General features: G+C 38.3%; 1 protein-coding gene across 2 annotated transcripts in view; it reads right to left on the bottom strand.

The window, feature by feature from the left end:
• LOC127421978 (glutamate receptor ionotropic, kainate 4-like) overlaps positions 1-23,706 on the bottom strand; it is a 620,965-nt gene that overhangs the window by 184,477 nt on the left and 412,782 nt on the right. For both annotated transcript variants that reach the window (XM_051665249.1, XM_051665250.1), the window contains exon 6: positions 15,728-15,893. In XM_051665249.1, coding sequence (XP_051521209.1) covers positions 15,728-15,893 — 166 coding nt within the window. The remainder of the gene's footprint in view (positions 1-15,727; positions 15,894-23,706) is intronic.

Genomic DNA, 23,706 nt, shown 5'->3' with positions numbered 1-23,706 from the left:
CCATTCTGAGTAAACTCAAGAGACTGTTGTGCGTGAAAATCAGAGGAGATCAGCAGTTACAGAAATACTCAAACCTGCCTGTCTGGCACCAACAATCATGCCACTGAGATCACATTTTTCCCCCATTCTGATGGTTGATGTGAACATTAACTGAAGGTCCTGACCCATGTCCGCATGATTTTATGCATTGCACTGCTGCCACACAATTGGCTGAATAGATAGTCCCATGAATAAGTAAGTTTACAGGTCTTCCTAATAAAGTGCTTAGTGAATGTATGTCTCCATTTTTATTTGTATGACGTCATCATTTTCCAAAATATGTGGTAATAGAGAGAGTTTTCAAAAGTCTCTGGTTTCGGTGGAGAAAAAACGCCATTCCAGTGTGGAGGAGAGGCATAAATATAGCAAAATCAATGCATTTTTAAACAAAAATACATAGTGTGGATGTGGCCACAGTTAATACTTCAATAAAACATTAATAAAAAGGCATTTTGTCTCCTGAGCTATGAAAGAGATGAGTAATAAAATTTTCCTCTGAGGTTCCATAAAGTTAGACTTTTCTCGATATGGTTGTTTTTCAGGATAAGCAAGTTGAGGAGTTCCATAAACCTTTAATATCAGATTCTGCTAAAAGAGTTTCAGTCAGATCTCATCCTGCCCAGGGGCCAGACGGCCTTTCCTTCTCTCCTTTCTTCTCATTAGACAGAAAAAGCTTAAGGGTGTGAACCAGAGGAAAAAAGCTTTTGTCTTCCTCCTTTAACAACGACTGTCAGAATCCCATTACGCTCCTTATCACATTAAATTAATGTCTTACCTCACAAAGGAGAGAACTTCAGAAATAAACACAGCCAGACAAAGGAGAGTTTCCAGTGTCCTGCTTCATATCAAATGCCCTTTTCTATCTGCGTTTCTTTCTCTCTGACTTTTGTGACTCAGACTTCTCATTTCGGGGACTTCAAGTAGACTAATTGTTTGATTTTGCAGTTCCATCTTTGTTTCATCTACACATTCAACATTCTTCTTAAAGAGGCAGGATGATTATATCATCTCAAGTATCAGTTCTAGTCTCTCTGGTACATAGACTGAAGTCTCTCACTTAATCATCTTTAATTACAGATCACTTCAAAGCATAGAGAAGAATGTCAGGAAAACAAGTAGTACAAAATTAGCCAACCTGTACCATGCAGTCAGGAGACCCAGAAAATCACCTAGTCTCTGTTTTCTTCAGGAATTACCCAAATTATTATTGGTGGGGTCAGCCAAGTGAGCGCTACAATCGCTTTCAAATTTGTCCTCTTGAACTTAAGGATCTCACAGTTTTAACTGAAAGGAACTGAGTTATATATATTAACAATATTTCTGTTCCAAGCAGAGAGGCACAGTAAACCTGACAGGTGGGAAACCTCTTTGAAGTGTGGATTTGCCTTGCTGTGTTCAATCTGGACTCCGAAACTTTCAGTTAAAACTGTGAGATCCTTAAGTTCAAGAGGACAAATTTGAAAGCGATTGTAGCGCTCACTTGGCTGACCCCACCAAGAATAATTTGGGTAATTCCTGAAGAACACAGAGACTAGGTGATTTTCGGGGTCTCCTGACTGCATGGTACAGGTTGGCTAATTTTGTTCACTAATGAAACCTTACTGCACCTCACTACACTACACACCAGCAGCTCTCACCCTGCAGCTCTCCACTGGTAATGCACAGAAGCTAAGCAGAGTTGAGTCTGATCAGTACCTAGATGGGAGACCTTCAGGAAAAAAACTAAGGTTGCTGCTAGGAGAGGTGTTAGAAATCATCTAGGTGAATGATGCATACTTATAGTACTTTGAGGTGAGTCTCCATTATCTGTAATGGAGGCCTCTGGAAAAATGGCACCAAAAGTTACAAAGATGCTCCCGAAATGTGAAATGAGGGGGCAAAAAAATGCCGAAGTAATGGATTCCTATGTTTTTTATCTGTAACATCTGATATATTTCTTAATATTTTAATCTAGGCATAGTACATATTATCACTTAAAATACACTCACTGAGCTCTTTATGAGGAAGACCTGTACACCTACTTATTCATGTGATTATCTAATCAGCCAATCGTGTGTTAGCAGTGCAATACATAAAATCATGCAGACATGGGTCAGGAGCTTCAGTTAATGTTCACATCAACCATAAGAATGGGGACATATTTTTATCTCAGTGATTTTGACCGTGGCATGATTGTTGGTGCCAGACAGGCTGGTTTGAGTATTTCTGTAACTGCTGATCTCACACACAACAGTCTCCAGAGTTTACTCAGAATGGTGCCAGAAAAACCAAAAACATCAAGTGAGCGGCAGTTCTGTGGATGGAAATGCTTTGTTGATAAGAGTGGTCAACGGAGAATGGCCAGACTGGTTCGAGCTGACAGAAAGGCTACGGTAAGTCAGATAACACTGTACAATTGTAGTGAGCAGAATATTATCTCAGAATGCACCATGGACGTGCCATCCATATAAGCAAGGGAAGCAGTGCTTACCTAACAGAAGGGTGAAAAGAAAAATTACACTATGAAATATTTAAATATAATTGTTAATATAAACTTTCATCTTTCATCTCAGTTGAGCAGTACAGACAGTTATTCATTTATTCGTTTTGGCGCCACCCTCAGGTATAAGCACTTTATGTTCTGCTTTCTCTGATTCCATTGTTTACCACCCTTCCATTCAACACTGCATGTTCATTCAAATTGAATCACGCCTGCTACTACAAATGGCCAAAGTAAGCATGCTTACCAAAATGAGTAAGCCAATCAGAAGCTCCTTCCTTCAGTCACACTATCTGATTAATTTTGGGTAAACACATTCAAGTTCATGTAACTAATGCGTTATTAGTGCTAAAATGGACATCTGCAGGGTAAGCATCGACAACCTGCACGGATTTGGTTAATTTCAATTAAAAATCAAGAAAGAGAGGCTAACGAAACTTCAACAAGCGGGTGACTTTTACAACAAAGTGACGGAGATGTTCATTCGCATGGAGGGACACATGGATTTTGTGTTCAAGTAAAGGTAGGTTAATGTATTTATTAAAAATCTGTGTTATTGGTACTAGGTCATAGATACTAAGTCATTGTTTCTGGTTAGTTTGAGGCTGTGAAGTGGTGATCTGGCAATCATGTCCTTCTTGTTTTATGTCTGTTTTATAGTTCTAATGTTAAGGCGCAGTGCCTGTTAAAAAATTAAGGAATGTGTACTGCCGTGTCTACGTTACACTTGCCATGTGCATTCAGGTTAAGATTGTTGTCTTTGGTGGTCAGATTAGTTAATTGCTGCTGTCATTCCAGTGGTTCTGAACTGTGGGAAGAGTGACGTGTGAGGCCTATGATGTGGAAACTAGTAACTGGCAATCTTTTCTTTTTCTTTTTGTTGTATGTCAAAACATGCTCTTCTGGCACTATGTTTCATTGTATGATTTAATGGACATAAACATGCTCGGCTCTGTATATGACAATCTTTAATTTGTGTGATATGTTACATGTACTGTCCTGAATTTAAAACAATCTTGTCATGAAGTTCGCCACTGTGACAATTGTTTTCATTGACTGGTGGGTTCTAAGGCAACAATTTACATCAGTAACATTTCCACGACATTACGCTCACCCGTATAACACATTTTGGGCACAGTGGTTAATAATGTTTATTAAAATTCTTTGATGCTTGCCCAGTCTCAAAGCCCATGGCACGTGCCTGGAATGCACATGTCAAACCTTGAGGCGAATGGGCTACAAAAGCAGAAGACTACATTGGGAACTTTATTAGGACCATTGTCTTCCTAATACAGAGCTAAGATTCATTCATTAAGATTCAGAATTTTTTATTAATGAATGGATTAAATTGAAGAATTTGAAATAAAAGGATAACACACTATATTGTTATGGTTACAAAATACAGTATATGCCTTCATACAGAATTGTTTTTCCCTGATAATCAAATGCAAGGGGGAAATATTGCCCTTTACTGGAAAAGTACATAAAGTGCTTTATAAATGTGTAATCACACTCCTGTACTGGCCTAGCATAGTGTCAGCCTCAGACGACACACCCACAAGATCATTTGACTAAAATCGCCAGCTCTAATCTGATTGGCTAGATTCACACAACTTCCAGGAGTAAGGACGCTGTTTTTAAATAATAATAAAAAATAAAATAAAAATTGAGAAAGTACTAGGTGTCACAGTCTATCTCCCTCACTTTCTTCAGGGACTCTTATTTTGAAGTTTTCCTCCGGACTAGATCTCCCAGGTTTCACTGCCCTCATCACTTCCATCTGTTTCTTATTATCATCACCTGTATACCATTCCCTCCTTAGTCCCTTTTCTATAAATATCCTCTAGTTTTGCCCATTCCTTTGTCAGTCCTTGAAGTGTTACGTTGTATTAAGTTTTGATTTTAAGATTTATTGTTTGTTCCACTCCAGCGTTTGTTCCACTCCAGCGTCTGTTCTACTCCAGCGATTATAATTAAAAGGTTGAAAGAATCTACTCCTGCGTCTCCTCTCTTCCTCTTCCTCTCCTTGAACCCAGTGTTACAGAAGGACTGACCCACAAAGAATATGGATTCACTTACCTGCTCTTCCAAACGTCCTCCTCTACTCCAGCGATCCCACTTATCCTCCTCTCCCAGAAAGCCAGACCCCGACAAGCACAACACATTTAGTCATGGAGCTGACTAGTCCTTTAATGGAATTATTTAAACAAGACCTTCGTCTCCTGGATTACACCATCAAATTCTGTCAACTCGTCACTTCCTCCACTGAATCGGACCCCTACCTCTGTGCCATTTAAGGAAAGGGCTTAAACTTCCATCATCCCACAGCCCTTCCGCAAGTGGAGAATCTTCCCATTTTAGAATATATCTAAGCAACGCTGTCCCTACATCTCCTCTCACCTCTAACGACCCACGAGGAAGAAACTCCTTCCATGACCGTCCCAGAGCCAGTGCCTGTAGCCCCGACCGTCCCAGAGCCAGTGCCTGTAGCCCCGACCGTCCCAGAGCCAGTGCTTGTAACCTCAACCATCCCAGTGCCAATGCCTGTTGCATTGACCACTCCTGAGCCAGCTCTCGCCAAGCTAATAGACCTGGACTTGCTCCCTGCCCTAGTTCCCACCCTAACTACCCTTCATCCTTCGCTGGTTCCAGCCAGCTTAATGGACACTCTGGTTCTGTCCAGTACCCTGGCCCTTCCTCCTCCACTGGCTCCACTCAAGACACCTCCTCCTCCTCCTCCTCCTGGTCAGCCGGTTCCCCCCAAGTCACCGGCTTGATCATTGACCCCTGAGTTTTCACATGCAAGGGGATCTGTCGACCCTCTGACTCCGCCTTGGCCCTCTGAGCCCTGGACTCCACCTTGGCCCACCGATCCCTCATCAACACCTCGGCGCTACATCCCCTTGTCTCCAACGTGGGCCGTCAGCCTATTGGCGTAACCGGGGTCCCTCGTGGGGTCCTTGGATCCTCCTTCACCTTCTGAGTCACCCTACCCTCCTCTTTCGTCTTTGGGCGCCAGGAGTCGGGCGGTGGGGGGTGGTGGTAGGTAATGTCACAGTCTGTCTCCCTCACTTTTTTCAAGGACTCTTATTTTGAAGTTTTCCTCTGGACTACATCTCCCATGTTTCACTACCCTCATCACTTCCATCTTTTTCTTATTATCCTCACCTGTATTCCATTCCCTCATTAGTTCCTTTTGTATAAATATCCTCTAGTTTTGCCCATTCCTTTGTCAGTCCTTGAAGTGTTACATTGTGTTAAGTTTTGATGTTAAAATGTATTGTATGTTCCACTCCAGCGTTTGTTCTACTCCAGCGATTATAATTAAAAGATTGAAAGAATCAACTCCTATGTCTCCTCTCTTCCTCTTCCTCTCCTTGAACCCAGCGTTACACTAGGTTGATATAATGAATACTTTTGATAAAGTACAATGAATATTTACAAGAAGTTTGTAAGAAGGTATCTAGCTATAGATGAAGGTTGAAAAAAGATCAAAACATTCTTAAGAAGTATTTTTCAGGAATACAAAATATTCTTAACTTTTTTCTTAAATCAGAAAATAATAAAATAGTAGCTAAGAAGAATTTTATTCTAACGAATGCTTTGTGAATCCAGCCCCGGGTTAGTAGCATCAAATATTTAAAAGATTAAAAGATAAAAAAGGCACTTCGTAGCAACTAAACTAGATATCCTGGAACAGAGCTGCATATTCTGCTTTTTTTCCCTCAATTATGAGTATGAAATAATCAGTACTTATTACTTTTGGACAAACAGAATTTCTTATCATAAAGTCTATACATACTGTATGCTATTTTTTGCGTGTTCAACCATTTGCAGAGACTTTTGCGCCATTATTTGAATAAATGTTTCACTATCAAAATAGTTATATTGAGCAGCATATTTCAGTGGTTGATATTGGCAGTTCTGCAGTTTTAATTATATTTTAAACAATGTAATCATGTTTGTAAATGTTAATAAAAAATTATTATAAATGGATGTCTTTGGTTTACAGCAAATAAATATGTATTTATTTATTTTTTTCTGAAATATTGAAAAAACAAGTTTAAACTTGGTTCAGTGGGCCTGTATGATTATGTCGGACATGTACAGGTTAATGTCCGACATAATTAACACTTACACTTCTAAAGCCGGAGAAATAGGATATTATAAATGACAACTACCGTCACACATGCAATATGCATCTTAACTGCTTAAATGATGAACCCACATATAGTAAATAATATTTGACTTCAATATTTTACTATATATTGAATATTTAGATTTAATAACAGTTGTTTACGATTGAACAATTGTTACATACTATATTTCAAATAACTGCAAGGACATCATTTTAGCAGTATGACATTATTTTTATTAGCATATTCTTTCACAAACAATATTCTATTTGCTGCAATGGCATGGACGAGGTCCCTCTATAAAAACATCCTAAGAACGATTTATAAAAATGACCTGAGAAGCAAAATTTAGGTTAGGTTTATGCTTAATACAGTCAAAAATAATTTTTAAAAGACACTTAAATAATATAAGATATATTCTTCATAAACAAGTCTTAATATATAATTATGCTTCTCAGGTAAATTCTAAAAAATCATGTTTAGATATTTTTACACACACACACACACACACAAAACAAAAAATAAGAAATGATTTTTAGCAGCAGCATCTATTCATATGCAACATGGAGGCTTCAGTATGTGTATTATCTTCTATAGTTTCTCATACCATTAAACATGGTAGTATCTGGATGGCAATATGCATATGGTAATTTTGAAGATGAGGTTATGCATAGTAAAAACAGGCATTGTAAGCTCAATGTACTGTATGGTATTTTGGGGAGGAGACGGGGTGTGGAATAAAGCATGTGCATGTATGCACAATCTCCTGCTAACTGGAATTTATAAAGGGGAACTTTGCCCAGGTTCTGGCATATATTCGGTTTTATACATTTAAAACATTTAGGGCATACGCAAAATCTGACTTTTGTGCATAAACGCACAAAAACTACGCCAAGTCCAAGTCCCAGACCTTATGTCATTTAGTCAAAGGTCTGGCTATGCGAGACTGTGCGCATCCAGTTGGGAAGTCTAGAACCTCATCCAGAGGATGTTTATAGGCACATCTATGTGCAACGGCAACCTGGCTATCAGTACAGCAGATTGGTCGAATTAATGACTTCCCTTCCTGTACCGTGTCATCACAACAGGACAGTGTGTGAAGTATTCATGAGTGGGCCATGCTCTATTAAGCTGTCAACATGCAAAGTGATTAATGAGACATGTACATCCTGCGAGAAAGTGCATGAGAGAAAAAGAAACAGAGTAACAGAAACACAGATGCACAGCTGAGCTGGGCTATTTCTGCGACAGCACGGGGAGTCATCATCCACTTTCTGTGGAGATGCATTGAAGGGCAGTCACTACAGCTCACAGCATTTCCTCTCAACCCTCATGCTCAAAAGCCCATTCTGCACCACGGTAACATTTCCCAGCTGTAGCAGAAGTGACTACAATGGGCCCAAACCCATTTCGCAAAGCAGTTAGCCAATGGTGAGTACATATTTGTTCCAGGTCGACAAACACATCAACCACTAAGAGTAAAAAAGTGTGAATATGCTTCTCTATAGCAGTCGTTTCCAAACCGTGGTTTGGGAACATATTTGTAATGGTGGAAAATCTCACACATGTCAGTATTTTATTGACAACTAAAATATCACATTACAAACATAGCAACTGTTCCAAGGCATGAAATTATCATCCATTTAATTTCGCCTTGGCAAACATTTTTTCAATCAGTCAGTTACAGTTGCTTACAGTATTTTATAAACTGATATAATGAGAATGATTTAAGAGCAAAACTCTCCTCCATAACTCCCAAATTGTATGAACTTTATGCAAGTATTCTGGCCATCCATATCAATAACATAATAAATAAAACTAGATTTGTATATTTTCAAAAGCCCATACAAAACTCTCTGACATGAAGCTAGGGTGTTCTAGGTGGTTGCTTACTGGCTCAAGTCAAAAGTAGGTCTCAATGATATTCTGGACCCTTGGGTACCTCCTTCAATGTAAGTCTGTGAATTTTCTGTTTTATCACCTACTAAATGCTTACCAAGAACAATGGCCAGTGGAAATTGTAAGCCACTTAGAACAGCACACGTCTCTTCAATTGGCCACACAATGTGGGGTATCGTTCATGTCCGTAATACAAACAGTGGCTGAATTATGTGCTCACGTTTAATAATTAGGGTTAGAGATTTGTTCAAATCCCTAACCGTAAGTATGAGCTGTAGTAATAGATTTGCCTTAGCAAACAGTATAAATAATACAACAAAAGAGATAAAACATCTATGAATTCTTAATAACAATTATTTAAATTCCCCAATCTGTTCCCTCTGACCAAGGAAACATAATTCAAACAGCAAGGGATTGTGGGTATTCCCCATAGCCAAATTTCAAGTAATACTTAATTAAGACAACTTGATTTTTACATTAATGACAACTTTAGGGTTTACAGTATGCTTTGTTGCAAATAGTTGTTTGGTGTAATGTCACCATTAGGGTGATCTGTGTCTCTTTGGTCAAGTTGTACCCTGGTCACACTATCTCAGGTCTCTTTGTGTATATGCAGCTGAAGTGCATATATGCATTTCTGTAAATAATTATTTAATAACTGACCTAGAATCAGTTATCATCTTTATTTGAGCTGTGCTGTTGTTTGATCTAAAACTGAATCAATTCAATTAAAATGTACAACAGTAGAAACAACAATATTTAAATTCAAATCTGAGTTAAGTCTACTTGCATGTAGTTAACTCAACTTTAATAGTTAAATTCCCTCTACTTGAAAACCAAGTTAATTGAACTTAAATACTCAAGTTTTGTGAAACCCCATTATTCAATTGAGGGAACGAGTTTACTCAATCAAATGAGAGCAATGAACTTATTAGGGTTTTCAGTGTAGTAATGAAAATGCCAAAGGTGCATTTGTTTATTAGAGATAAAAATGTGATGATGCTTTTAACTATTTTTATGTTTGGGCAAGATAGTCTTACAAGGGTACTTTACAATTGGTCAAAGACAAGAAAGAGGTTCACAAGCTATGGATTCACAAGGTTCACAAATGACGCACTATACACTGTGCGCTTATATATAGATATTTTTCATCTGAAGGAAGAAACCTCAGTTTAGCACTTATATTTCAAATAACATACAATACATATTCACACACACTGTGGGGTGTCAACAAACTGTTGCATCAGTTTCAAAAGACTTCTAAAGCTTTAACACTTTCCAAGCATCAGCGTTTTTCAAGATTTAGTTAATTTAGCTTAGCTTATTTAGCTTAGTCACGTTCACAATCAAACTATATGTTTCCTTCACTTGATTACAATATGACTTTCCAACAGTACAACAAAAAAGATCCTTTATGAATAGCAGTGCATGCCAACACTAAATAGACATGACAAATTAAATATGATTTAGGAAATAAGACACTTAAACACAGTTAGAATTAATTTAGGTTATGCTGGAATGCTGCTAAATTTAGCATGGCTCTTAGGAGATGTTTGTAGGAGACAAAAACACAGTGGTGAGGTTTTCTAGAAGTTTTCTGTCATAAAGTATTTTCTGTTAGGCCCATCACTGCAGTGAATTTCCTTTACTTTCCAAAATAATTCCTCAGGGAGTGCATACACCAATTATTAGCTGGAAAACAATGCTATCTTGCATTCCCTCTTTTGATCTAAACTTATCTCTGTGTGGAAAGTTGGGCTTTTACTCTAGATGCACAAAGGGAAAACCTTTGTGTTGTAGTGTTAGCATGACTGTAAAATAGTTAACATTTCTATCTGAACATTAAAGTGTACCAAACAACAAAACTCTAAGTTACTTTCAACAATGTCTGCCTTTAGGTTTCTCTGGGAGAATGAGCAAAACATTAGAGTCTTTCTAGGACACAAAACTGAGATAAACATCAGATATTGCTATTTTAAATAAGATCAGGATGGCATGCAAATCATCCACAGCCTGTGTCAAGAGCTGTGACAAAGGCGGAATCCACAAAGAATGAATTGCACCTGCAAATATTGCCGTTTATTTGTAAGCGCTGTCTGGTTTACTTCAGCCAAAGTTTTTTTTAGCAAGTCAGTCCACTCGGCGGCCATCTTTGTAATGCTCTCGGGCAGGCTGGGCAGCTATTTTTTCTATGTAAACAAGCGGCATACAAGTGCAGCTCCTATCTGCTTGAATGGGGAAAGACAGAAATCTCCAAAATGGTTTGTCAAGAAGATTACGAACAAAGAACATATTTCAAATCAGCAGTAAAATCTGACAACACTGGTATACTAAACTGTGCTTCTTTACCTAAGATCATGCTAAACAATGCAATTGTCCCGGATTGTACAGCTAATGTGCATGAGCATTTTCGAGTCGACTGACAGGCGATGTCTGTATCTAAAAGGCGATTGGATCTTTTACCTGTAAGGTGGGACTTCCGTTTCTACATCTGCTGACCGTTGGGCGTTTCAATTTCTCTCAATCATTTTAATAAAAGTGGCCATCTCTGCTAAATAGTCTCTGCTTTAGTGCCTGGTTCACTAAAGGAATTATGCAAATCAGGTAACGGGAGCAAACGTGCTCACAAAAAACACAGTTTGCACAGCGCAATTCCCCATCTTTGTGTTTACCGCCTGTGTTCTGAGCACACCGTTACTTGTGCCAGGCACATAGATTTGTTTTGTGATCAGGGTTGGGGAGTATACAAATACATGTTACAACGTTACTTATTTAAAATACAAAATATTAGTAACTGTATTCCACTACAGTTACAATTTAAATAGTTGGTAATCAGAATACAGTTACATTCAAAAAGTATTTTGAGTACTGACGGGATTACATTGCATTTTATTGTAATTTGTTCCATTTAATATTTAGTCAGTTGGAAAACATTTATCCATATAAATTATGTGATCCGAGGAGCATTTGAACAGTGGTTAAACACTTTCTAATGATGAGTTACATTCATACGAGCAGACTGAGGGCACTCTCACATTGTTATGAGTGAAAAGGTGGATATGACATAAATTTGTGACATATTTGCCATGAACTCTCGATTTTTGTAAGGGTTCAGTTGGAAAACATTTATCCATATTAATGATGCGATCCAAGGAGCATTTGAACAATCTCTTTACACCCCTCTCTGAAGCCTTAGAGGGAATTAAAGCCGTTCCACTTCAAAGCCTTAAGCTGATTACAGAGAAAGGTAACTACTGTCTGAAGGGCCACTGTGACTTTGTTTGGATTCTCTGGGTAATTTGCGGCATCCTCACTCTGAGATGGGATGGCAGAATACTAAACTTTAATCCGCAACCAAGTTGAACTCAATGTGTGTCAAAAGGAGACTTTGCAAAGGGTCATCCGTCAGCTGTCTTTTCTTTAAGTGGAGTGGGTTTGATATTAACCTTCAGCCATTCATTCCATGGACATCTCTGTTTGAGTGGAGCACGCTGATTTTAGCAGCGGGGGTGAGTGTCTGATGGTGAATGAATGTGATAGCACAAATGATGAATGCCTAAAAGACACAGATGGAGAAAAAGAAGGGATGAAAAACAGTACAACTGTGCAGTACAGTAGCGGATCATGAAGTATAAAATAAAAATCAATGTCACCATCAAAAGAGTGTGGAGCTGTGAGATTTCCTAAGCAGCTGTCTTTCCTTAATAATTAGTGGAATGTAACTCTCATCAGAGTATTCGAGTTGCCTTGAATCTAAAAATTTTTACAAAGGCAAAAATTGCTTTATGAAAAATTTTGCTCTCTGTATACAGCAAGTGTGCAGCTGTAACAATAAATACATGAGGACATCTGCTGCATGACAGATGCAGGCAATTCTATGTGTGACATTCAGGAAAGTGTGGAGCAGAACATGCAATTACAGCACATGCAGAATTGGAATCTAATAGATCAGTTAGGTAATTCTTTATAGAATTTAATGTGATGTATGAAAACCATGGCATTTAATGAAATTTATGTATCTGTTCTATGTAAACAGTGTTGGGTAAGTTACTAAAAAAAAGCAATCCACTACAAATGAATAACTACTTCTCTAAAATTATAATTCGATTACTTGACTGATTATTTCATTTAAAAAGTAATCACATTACTAATTCATTTACTTTCTAAAAATTTTTGTTTGTTTTTCCACTCAACAAATTCAAATTAATGTCTATTTCCTCCTTGTTTATTGTCACCCTTCAGCTGTCACAGAAATGCAAACAGACAAATATATGAACATATGAATTCACATTTTAACTGTATTTCACACACACACACACACACATATATATATATATATATATATATATATATATATATATATATATAGAAATATTTGTAACCAACGTAATGCACTTAAAACTAATGTAGCGAATTTGGTAGTGTAAATGTACACGGGAATTGTAGGAATTAAATTAAACTGTCCTTATTCTACATTATTATGTAAGGAAATTTATAAGGGAATTAGTCACGTTCAACAACCATTATAAATTAGATAAATGACAAATAACTAGATTATTTGTCTGAATAAAATTCTCCACCATTAAAATCGTAATACAATGTCTCGTTGTATCCGCTCACAATTTCTATTGTAAGGAATTAGCTTTAATAAGGGAATTATGATTAATTCACTTATTGGAGTAATATTATTCTCATGGCTTATTGAAAATAATATTACACATATTTAGGTACAGTTTTTAAGCGAAATCTTTTAAAAACAGGGATGAGATTATTTATCAAAATATACCACAGTCAAATTATCTTTAAAATGGAAATATGAATAATTAATTATAACACGTTATAATGAATTATAAACATTTGGATCAGTTAGTAGAATTAACTTGATGTAGCTGAATTAACATTACAATCAATTAATCTGTTCATCCAGTGAACACTCAGTACTGATCGTCTGTCAACTCCCAGAAAGGATATTTTTCGTGGCCACAGAATAATTACTCTTTCTTAGCATGTAGCTGTGATCAAATCGTTAAATTGACGTTGATTTACGTTGATAGCACCTTTGTTAACAATGGGGTTCACAGCTTATACTAAACCTCTGTTTAGTTAGTTAATTGTACGATACTTGCAATGCCTTGGCTGTTGAGAGAGCTCCCGGATGCAGTCTCAGGAGAAAGTCTTGATGGTTCCTTGAGTCGATGGTGTTGAATTTGCAATCAATTTCTTCCAAGTTTAATGAAGAAATGATGATGAACTTGCAGTGTTAGTTTGACTCTGTTATGGTCAAGGAAGTTACACATGGCTTGACGTGTTTGAGGCCTGCTGGCCCGCGACCTCACGGTCGGACCGGGTGTTTCCAGTCCCACACTAACAGCAACCATGAGCAGAAGGGAGAGAGAAAGAGGGAAGAGAGAGCGAGGGAGGTCACTCCGACAGTGCCCTTTAACTCCTGAGGGAGGTCACTCCTCTCGAGTTTGGCTTGACCAATGAGAAAGGTGCAATTTTCCAGCGGAAAATATTCCTTTGTTTGGAAGCTGACTCATTTGCATGATTGGAGTAAGCTGGCAGTTTGTGCCCCTCTATGCTCTTATTAATATAACAAGCATACAATGCATGCTAAAAGGGGGTGCTATACTCCAATGTTTAGGGCATCACACAAAGATTAATTTGATAGGAAGCATGATACCAATAATTTTACATTATCTAGAGGCTCTGTCATAAAGAATGCACAAAACGGTATACAGTACAAAAGACACTATACGAGACAGTGATAATCATACACACAATGTCCTGAGGATATGCATGTTCATTTATAGAACAGTTTGTCTATAAATTAATGAAGAAAAGTCTGTTTTATGGGCTTTATGTGTCTTTCCTATGGGGGAGTGAGTTTGTTCTCAGCCACATTCCTTTGCTTTTGCATGTGGCTATCTTCTCCCACCTGGAATGTCTCTGAGGTCCACTAGTTGCTGGACCAGTGTCAGCAAAGGGGGAGTAAGAGCAGATAATGATTAGTGGGAGAGCAGACATCTCGAAGTCTGCTTGGGCCTACTTGGACCTTTGCTTGTTACTGTCTTGAGACGTCTGTTGGATTATTCATTAAATTATGAATAATTGTGGGTCTGATTGGTCCAGATGCTACACTAATTACTTTCATTGAAAGTCAATAACTGTAATTTGATTACAAAATGTTTAAATGTAATGTGTTACACTACTTTGTGTGCCTAAAAGTAATTAGATTACAGTAATGTATCACTTTGTAATCCTCTACTTTGTGTGGTTTTGCTTTGGAACAGATGTCCCTACAGTGATTGTAAAACCTGAAAAAGATACATAGTGGGTTCATAAAGGGATTAAAAGATGTTTTAATTAAACAAAAAAACAAAAAAATGCCAAAAGCTGTCTTAAAGATGCGGTGTTAGGGATAGGGTGTAGTAATTATAATTAAAGGAATAGTTCACCCAAAAATTAGAATTCTGCCATTATTTACTCTCCCCATGTCATTACATACCTGTATGCAGTTCTTTTTTTTTCAATTCAACAGAAAATAATTTTAAATCAGCTATTTTCCGTACAATGACAGTTCACAGTGACCATGTCTGTCAAGCTCCAAAAAAGGACAAAAAGCACCATTAAAGTAGCTAATATGACCTGTGTGCTATATTCAAAGTCTTCCGAAGCTATACAACAGTGTGGATTATTCACTGAAAATCATCCACTCCACTCCAGCTTAGGTGCCATATTTAATTAGAACTGCTGTCGAGTTGCAAGATTTTCAGTGAATAACCTAAATTTGGGTCTGTTCCTGACAATAAAGCTATCATATGGTTTCAGAAGACTTGGAATATAGTACACGAGTCATGTTAACTACTTTTATGGTGATTTGTTTGGTCCTTTTTGGTGCTTAACAGACTTGGTCACTATGAACTGTCATTGTAAGGAAATTCTTCATTATTCTCCAATATTTTCCATTTTTGATCCACAGAGAAAAATATCAGCATATGGGTTTGGAACAACATGAGGCTGAGATAATTTTGTAATGAGGTAAATGCTTTGGCAATACATTATAATGTTTGTCATGCCAATAAAGCACATTAGAATTGAATCGAGTAAATAGTGGCAGAATTCTCATTTTTGGGTGAACTATTCTTTTAATAGCTTAATTTAAGATACTCACAATCGGCCTGAGCACAAATGAGACATGACGTGCTGCTGTTGAAGAAGGTTAGGAGTCCTGCCACAGCCATGCTGATGTCTGTGTTTGTGGGCCTTAGGTCCAGCGTAGTAAAGCGAGGAAACTGTACCTTCAGTATGTCCTCTGGAGCCACCTTCACGTACGGCACCTGCATGGGGACACAGAACAGCACAGAGAAAATCAACCCTGCTGGACCTCTCTTGTTAGGCTGTTACTGCAGTTAAATTGAATGAAAGAACATTGCAGGAGGGCATTTTGTTTACCAGACTGTTATGTGGGTCTCAAGTGTGGTGGTGCAACAAAATTATTGCATTCTCATCAGACTAATTAGATCCACTTTACAGCTAAAACTAATAAAAACTCATTTGAATAATTTAAAAACCCACTCTCAGAAGGCATGTAAATTAACAATAAAACCCCTGCTATATTAGATGAAATATAAACTCATTTTTGAAACCCAGTGACGTTTGAAGGTAAGATTGGCTTTGTTTTGAACAGCTGCACAATTGCTGACAAGATGGACAGCCATCCAACATCCAACTAGTTGATAAGTAAGGTCGACTTTTCTTATTTTTCTTATTTATTTAAGTCCTTTTTACTAAATATCCACCTTTTCCTAGCCCCAACCAATAGGTGGCTGAATGTGAAATGTCACTTCTAAACCAGAATGTGTGAAAGTGTAGATGTACATTAAAAAAGGACTTAAATATCGATCTGTTTATCACCCTCACCTATTATATTGCTTCTGAAAATATGGATTTAACCACTGGAGTCATATGGATTACTTTTATGTTGCCTTTATGTCCGTTTTGGACCTTCTGAGATCTGGTCACCATTCACTTGCATCGTGAGGACCAACAGAGTTGAGATATTCTTCAAAAAAATATTTTCTCATGTTCAGCAGAAGAAAGAAAAGTCATACACTTTTAACACTTGGCATGATGGTGAGTAATTGATGAGAGAATTTTTATTTTTAGATGAACTATTCCTTTAAAGACTTGCAGCCTCTGTCACCATTCACTTTCATTGTATGGAAAAAAAAAGATGCAATGAAAGTGAATGAGGCTAGCATTCTGCCTAGTATCTCCTTTTGTGCTTCACAGGAGAAATTAATATGAGTTTGGTAAATTTATTTTATTTATTTTTTTGGTGAACTATCCATCAAGACCGATAAGTTGGCTAGTCGTTCATGCAACCTATGTAGTTTTGCACATCCTTTGTGGATAAAGGGCAAGAACAACGTTTATTCATACAGTGGGCATGTGGATTCACCTTTGACATCTAGCTGAAGTGAACAGAATATTTCTTAACAGAAATAACACACTTGCATCAAACAGATCCCAAAGCACCACCTGTCTCAACCCCCCTGGAGACCCCAGTGTTAGCTGCTCTCTAATTTGATGTGTGGTTGTGTTTGGGTTCAGGATGAGTGGGTGCTGAGCTCAGCTGGGCTTGAAGGGGATCCTAGAGGACGCAGGCGGGGTGGGTAAAGGGCATCTTCATCACAGTAGATTGCCTGTCTGCGCCAGGCCGTGTGACCATGAATTGTACTTGCACGGCCCTGTATCCCCAGTTGGTTTTCCATCGCTTTCCATCAGGACGTAATGGAGTTCCCGCCAGTGTGGATGGATGAGGAACCCGGGCTCTCCAACATTCGTGGTCCGACTGGGATTCTTCGAGATGGAGGATCAGAAAGCAGATGGTAATGGGCTGGCTACAGTGGAGAGACATGCGCAAGCCTCTGACCTTCCTCTTTCTCTCACTCCCTCTCTAAGGGAAAATGCTTTCCTCTTTTCCCCATGCCAGCTCACACAGAACATCTCATCTGTCCAAAGCTTCTGTGCTAGCTTGTGAATAGTGGCTACAAACAGACTCCCTCCTGTGCAGGGGTGTTTTTGAGAGGGCACCAAAAGAAAAATCAACTTAGTAGTTCTTTGTTGAAATGTAAGACAAATTAGACTACAGATACAGATTTTGTGTGTATATATTGAATATATATACATATTTTACATTACATATGTTAGCCAGCAGGTGGTGGCAAAAGATTATTTTTGTGTGTAATATGAGCCAGTTGGTGACATGAAGTGAATCCGCATCAGCCACTGTTTACATACAACAGCACGCTACATAACTAAAGCTAGAAAATAGCTTTAAACTGCTTTAAACTAACAATTTAAGCATTACGGCTCATCACAGCTGAGACACAACAGACAGATTAATTACACAACTCAAGGCACTTACCTCTTACCGGAGTTTCCACATTGGAGAAAAAGTACTGTTCAAAATGGCGGAGAAGGTTGCAGTTTCTACAGTGAATGACTCTTGCGCACCGGCTACCGCAAAATAGAGAGAAATACCCCCGCTTGGTCGACTATTTTTCCACTGAGAAAGCTGAACTTCAGAAAGCTGACAGCATCTCTGCTTGGGAGTGGCAACAGGTGATCGCACACGCTCCGTCTCTCTCTCTCTCTCTCTCTCTCTCTCTCTCTCTCTCTCTCACAAACACACACGCACGCACACACACGCACACACTCACACACACTCACACACACATCCATCCATCCTTGTTTATCCAATAACTTGGTAGAAACAGCACAAGCCGTGATACTATTTCTGAAGTGACATTTTTGAACTACTAACGGAGGCTTGGACGCATCATTTGGTTTGAACCAGTAACGGCAGATTCTGATCGGTCGCGTAAGAAAGTAGTTCCATGCATAAATGTGTTTTCATGACCGTACTCAGTTTTTCCTCATTTTTAAAAAGTTACTTGTTCCTCGAATTGTTGTATATAAGCAATATCACACTCACAATCGTGCTATATGGCCATAAATCAGCATTGCTGTGATTACCTATGGCACTTGGCCTGCGGCCTCGTGCCTGCGGCCAAATCACAGCAGTGCTGATGTAGGGCCATATTGCACTCTTGCTCATGTGATATTGCTTAAATATATATATATATATATATATATATATATATATATATATATATATATACACACACACACACAGTGGCAGCCAAAAGTTTTGGAAGGAAATTGGTACTTTAATTCACAAAAGTGACATTCAACTGATCACAAAGTATAGTTAGGACATTACTGATGTAAAAAAATATTTTTTGATAAAATCTAAACAGGCCCTATTTCCAGCAGCCATCACTCCAACACCTTATCCTTGAGTAATCATGCTACATTTCTAATTTGGTACTAGAAAATCACTTGCCATTATATCAAACAAAGCTGAAAGCTATTTGGTTCGTTAAATGAAGCTTAACATTGTCTTTGTGTTTGTGTTTGTTTTTGAGTTGCCATAGTATGCAATTGACTGGCTTATGGGCTTAAGGTCAATATTAGGTCAAAAATGGCAACAACAAAAAAATGGCAAAAAACAAAAACAAAACAGCTTTCTCTAGAAACTCATCAGTCAATCATTGTTTTGAGGAATGAAAACTATATAATGCTTGAAATTGCCAAAAAACTGAAGATTTCATACAAAGGTACACACTCCAGTCTTCAAAGACAAAGGACAACTGGCTCTAACAAGGACAGAAAGAGATGTGGAAGGCCAGATGTACAACTAAACAAGAGGATAAGTACATCAGAGTCTCTAGTTTGAGAAATATATGGCTCACATGTCCTCAGCTGACAGCTGCATTGAATTCTACCCGCTCAACACCAGTTTCATGTACAACAATAAAGAGAAGACTCAGGGGTGCAAGCCTTATGGGAAGAATTGCAAAGAAAAAGTCACTTTTGAAACAGAAAAACAAAAAGAAAAGGTTAGAGTGGACAAAGAAACACAGATATTGGACAACAGATAAGTGGAGAAGAGTGTTATGGATCTTAACCCCATTGAGCTTTTGTGGGATCAGCTAGACTGTAAGGTGCGTGAGAAGTGCCCGACAAGACTACAGGAAGCGTGAGGTGAAATGTCACCTGAGTATCTGGACAAACTAACAGCTAGAATGCCAAGGATCTGCGAAGCTGTCATTGCTGCACATGGAGGATTTTTTGATGAGAACACTTTGAAGTAGTTTAAGAAAAAAAAAAAAAAAAAATTGTAATAGTAATTTTTCACGTTATTAATGTCCTAACTATAAATTGTGATCAGTTGAATGCCACTTTGGTGAAAAAAAATAAATAAAATTCTTTCCATAAGAGCAAAATCTGTACATTATTCAAAACTTTTGGCCACCAGTGTATATCCACAGTAAAACGAGTCCTATATCGACATAACCTGAAAGGCTGCTCAGCAAGGAAGAAGCCACTGCTCCAAAACCGCCAGAACACCATCCCAACCGTGAAGCATGGTGGTGGCAGCAACATGTTGTGGGGGTGCTTTGCTGCAGGAGGGACTGGTGTACTTCACAAAATAGATGGCATCATGAGGAAGGAAAATTATGTGGATATATTGAAGCAACATCTCACGACATCAGCCAGGAAGTTAAAGCTTGGTTGCAAATGGGTCTTCCAAATGGACAATGACCACAAGCATACCTCCAAAGTTGTGGCAAAATGTCTTAAGGACAACAAAGTCAAGGTATTCAAGTGGCCATCACAAAGCCCTGACCTCAATCCAATAGAAAATTTGTGGGCAGAACTAAAAAAGCATGTGTGAGCAATGAGGCCTACAAACCTGACTCAGTTACACCAGTTCTGTCTGGATGAATGGGCCAAAATTCCAGCAACTTATTGTGAGAAGCTTGTGGAAGGCTACCCAAAACATTTTTCCAAGTTAAACAATTTAAAGGCAATGCTATTAAATACTAATAAAGTGCATGTAAACTTCTGACCCACTGGAAATGTGATGAAAGAAATAAAAGCTGAAATAAATAATTCTCTCTGCTATTATTCCGACATTTCACTTTCTTAAAATAAAGTAACGATCCTAACTGACCTAAGACAGGGAATGTTTTCTACGATTAAATGTCAGAAATTGTGAAAAACTGAGTTTAAATGTATTTGGCTAAGGTGTATGTAAACTTCTACTGTAAACTGTAAATAGAAAACATCCATGATAAATGGAGAGCAATTCACACCATGTATTTTAAGAATACTGCTGAAACAGTATTGTTAAGAGGAATGGAGCAAAATTGTGCAGGTATTAATTGCAATTACAGGACACATGCGGAGGTTATTGCTGCCAAAATAGGGTCAACTAAATGCTAAGAATGTTAACACAGTGTTTAAATACATACAAATGTGTCACCATTCACTCAAATGGGATATAAAAGGAGAAAAAAATGACAGCCTCAGTAAAAATTCACTTTCATAGTATGAAAAAATATGCTATAAAAGTGAATGGTGACAGATCTCATTCTATGTTCCATGGAAGAAAGTAAGTCATACATGTTTGGAAAAACATAATCTGAGTTAAAAATTACAGACTTTTCATTTTAGAGTAACCCCTTTAAGACTGTGTTTGTCTACTGTTGTGACTTAATCATCCTTTTTCTTGCAAATGATACATGGACAGAAAACAGACCATGACACAGAGAGGGCTTAGAAAGCCACATTTCTTGTGATTACAGCATGCTGTCTGCTATGCATCAGAAGCATTTCCAGGACGTAAATAGAACTCTTGCCCTAGTAGCAACAATCTCGGCTGCAGTTTTGGAACTGGGGGCCAGAAGGAGAGTTGTGTATGAGGGTAATTTCTGTCTGTCCATGTGCTGTCTGCTTCCGCAGGTTAACAGAGTGGCTGTCAGGCCTACAGATGCACTGCTGACAGGCTTTTAATGAGGGTCCTGGTGCATGCCAAAGGCAGCTCACTGAAGTCAGGAAAAAAGCCATGCAACACTACAGTGAAAGTGTTAATGCCTAACCTTTAATTTAAACCATCAAGAACTAGAACATACTGACCTGTTACAAGTGAATTTTGCATCGCTGAATGGATGCTATATTTGGCTGATAGTATAATTTACACAGAAAATATAAGTGTATGTTTTCTAACTCTAGATATCCTTGTGCATTACAAGGTAACTTTTTCTAAATTAATTGTTTTTGAATTAGTATGCTTGTAAACACTTAGACTGAGCAATTTGTTACAATGTCGCTTACAGCTGGGCATGTCTTAAAATATTGATTATTGATTGGCATGTTATTTCATCAATATATTTTTGTGGCATCGATATATTAACATTAGCCGACATTTAAATAAGAAGCCTAATTTGCATGCTTTCCAATTCACTCAGTTGGGCTTCTGTTTAATGTCTGGTGTTAAAGCATTGGGAAACCACAAGGGGGTGTTATAATATTTACTGAAGCAGGTCTCAAGGCACAGGTATCACAACACAGGTCCGGTATTTTAGAGCTCTTGCACAGGATGCATATGCACAAAAGTTACGGTTTTCTACTTCTTTAAGAATTAACAGAGTGACATTGACAAGTTTGCAGGTTAGTATATGAAACTGTTTTAACTGCACAAACAGAATGATTAGAAACAATTTTTTGTTATTAACATTTTTATTGATTCCATCCACAAAAAACGATAAACACAATATAAGACAAGGAATCAGTTGTATAAATGAAACCCCTCCCCCCGAACATCCCCCACCCGACACAAACACGCATTACAGTGGTCACTTACAATTCTAACAAAAAAAATTAAAATATATACTTTCAAAAAACAAGAGTGCACATACACATCAAACTAAAAATTACAAATCAAAAATCCCTCTCCACTGCCCCTCCCTGAGAACCCTCCAAAAAATCTAAATATCCAACCCACTTCTTATTATCCCACTTTCCCAACCTTCTATGAATCGCCTCCTCAAATGCTACAACCTCACCCATCTCCCCACACCACTTCCGAAACGAGGTTGCCCCAGCCGTCTTCCACCCCTGAGAATGATTCACCTGGCAACCATAACCAGGACCCAACTTTTCAAGTGGCTATCGCCAAAATGAATGACCTCCCAAAATGCACAGCCTGGGGCAAAATGAAAATTGTGTGTCCAAAATGTCACACATAAATCTTTGAATCTTCAACCAAAATTCCTGTATCTTAACACATCCCCAAAAAACATGGGTTGTGCCTCGTCTTCTGATTGGCATCGCCAGCAGCTGGGTGTGTCTTTAAGACCAAGTCTATACAATCTAGAGGGTGTCCAATATAATCGATTCAAAATCTTAAATTGCATCAGACGCACCCTTGAATCTCTAGATGTAGACTTGATGTTTTTTAGAATCTTAGCCCACACTCTCTCCTCCAATACCAAGTTTAAATCTCTCTCCCATAATCTCTTGAGAGAAATTGAAGCTCCATCCCCCAGACTCTGAATTAGCAGGGAGTAGTACACTGATGCCTCATGACCTTTTCCAAAAGCAGTAATCACCACTTCTAGAGTATCTGCCCTTTTAGGGGGGGTGTATGCTACTCCCCAAAATAGGACAGAGCAGGTGGCACAGTTTTAAGTACCTGAAGATCTGAGATCTGGGAATCCTGAAATGTTGGACCAAATTTTCAAATTATCTCAACACACCACTCTCATATAGGCCACCGAGCGTATTAACCCCCCTCACAATCCACTCCGACCAGCAGAAAGGGGACTCACCAATACACAATTTTGGGTTTAGCCATATGCTCGAGGCAACATTTAAATAAATGTCCGAATTAAACACTCTGGACACTTTTGTCCATAGCGCGTGCAGATGCGAGATAACGGGGTGCGACTTATCTTCTCCGATTAGTTTAACAGAAAGGCTTTGCAATGGTAAAATAGGGGCAAGAACTTTCTGTTCAATACCAAACCAGGGAGGGGCTCTCTCAGATGGAAGTGACCAATGAGCCAAATGTCTGAGACCGAATGCATAATAATAAAACAAAATCTTGGCTAGGCCTAGCCCACCTTTGTCAACTGGCCTATGTAACTTATTGAAATGTAATCTGGGACGCTTACCATTCCAAATGAAGGACTTCGCTATGCTATCAGATTGCTTGAAATAAGAGAATGGGACATC

The sequence above is a fragment of the Myxocyprinus asiaticus genome, chromosome 31 (assembly GCF_019703515.2).
Source record: "Myxocyprinus asiaticus isolate MX2 ecotype Aquarium Trade chromosome 31, UBuf_Myxa_2, whole genome shotgun sequence".
In the NCBI taxonomy this organism is placed as follows: domain Eukaryota; kingdom Metazoa; phylum Chordata; class Actinopteri; order Cypriniformes; family Catostomidae; genus Myxocyprinus; species Myxocyprinus asiaticus.
This window is presented reverse-complemented; position numbering and strand designations above follow the sequence as displayed.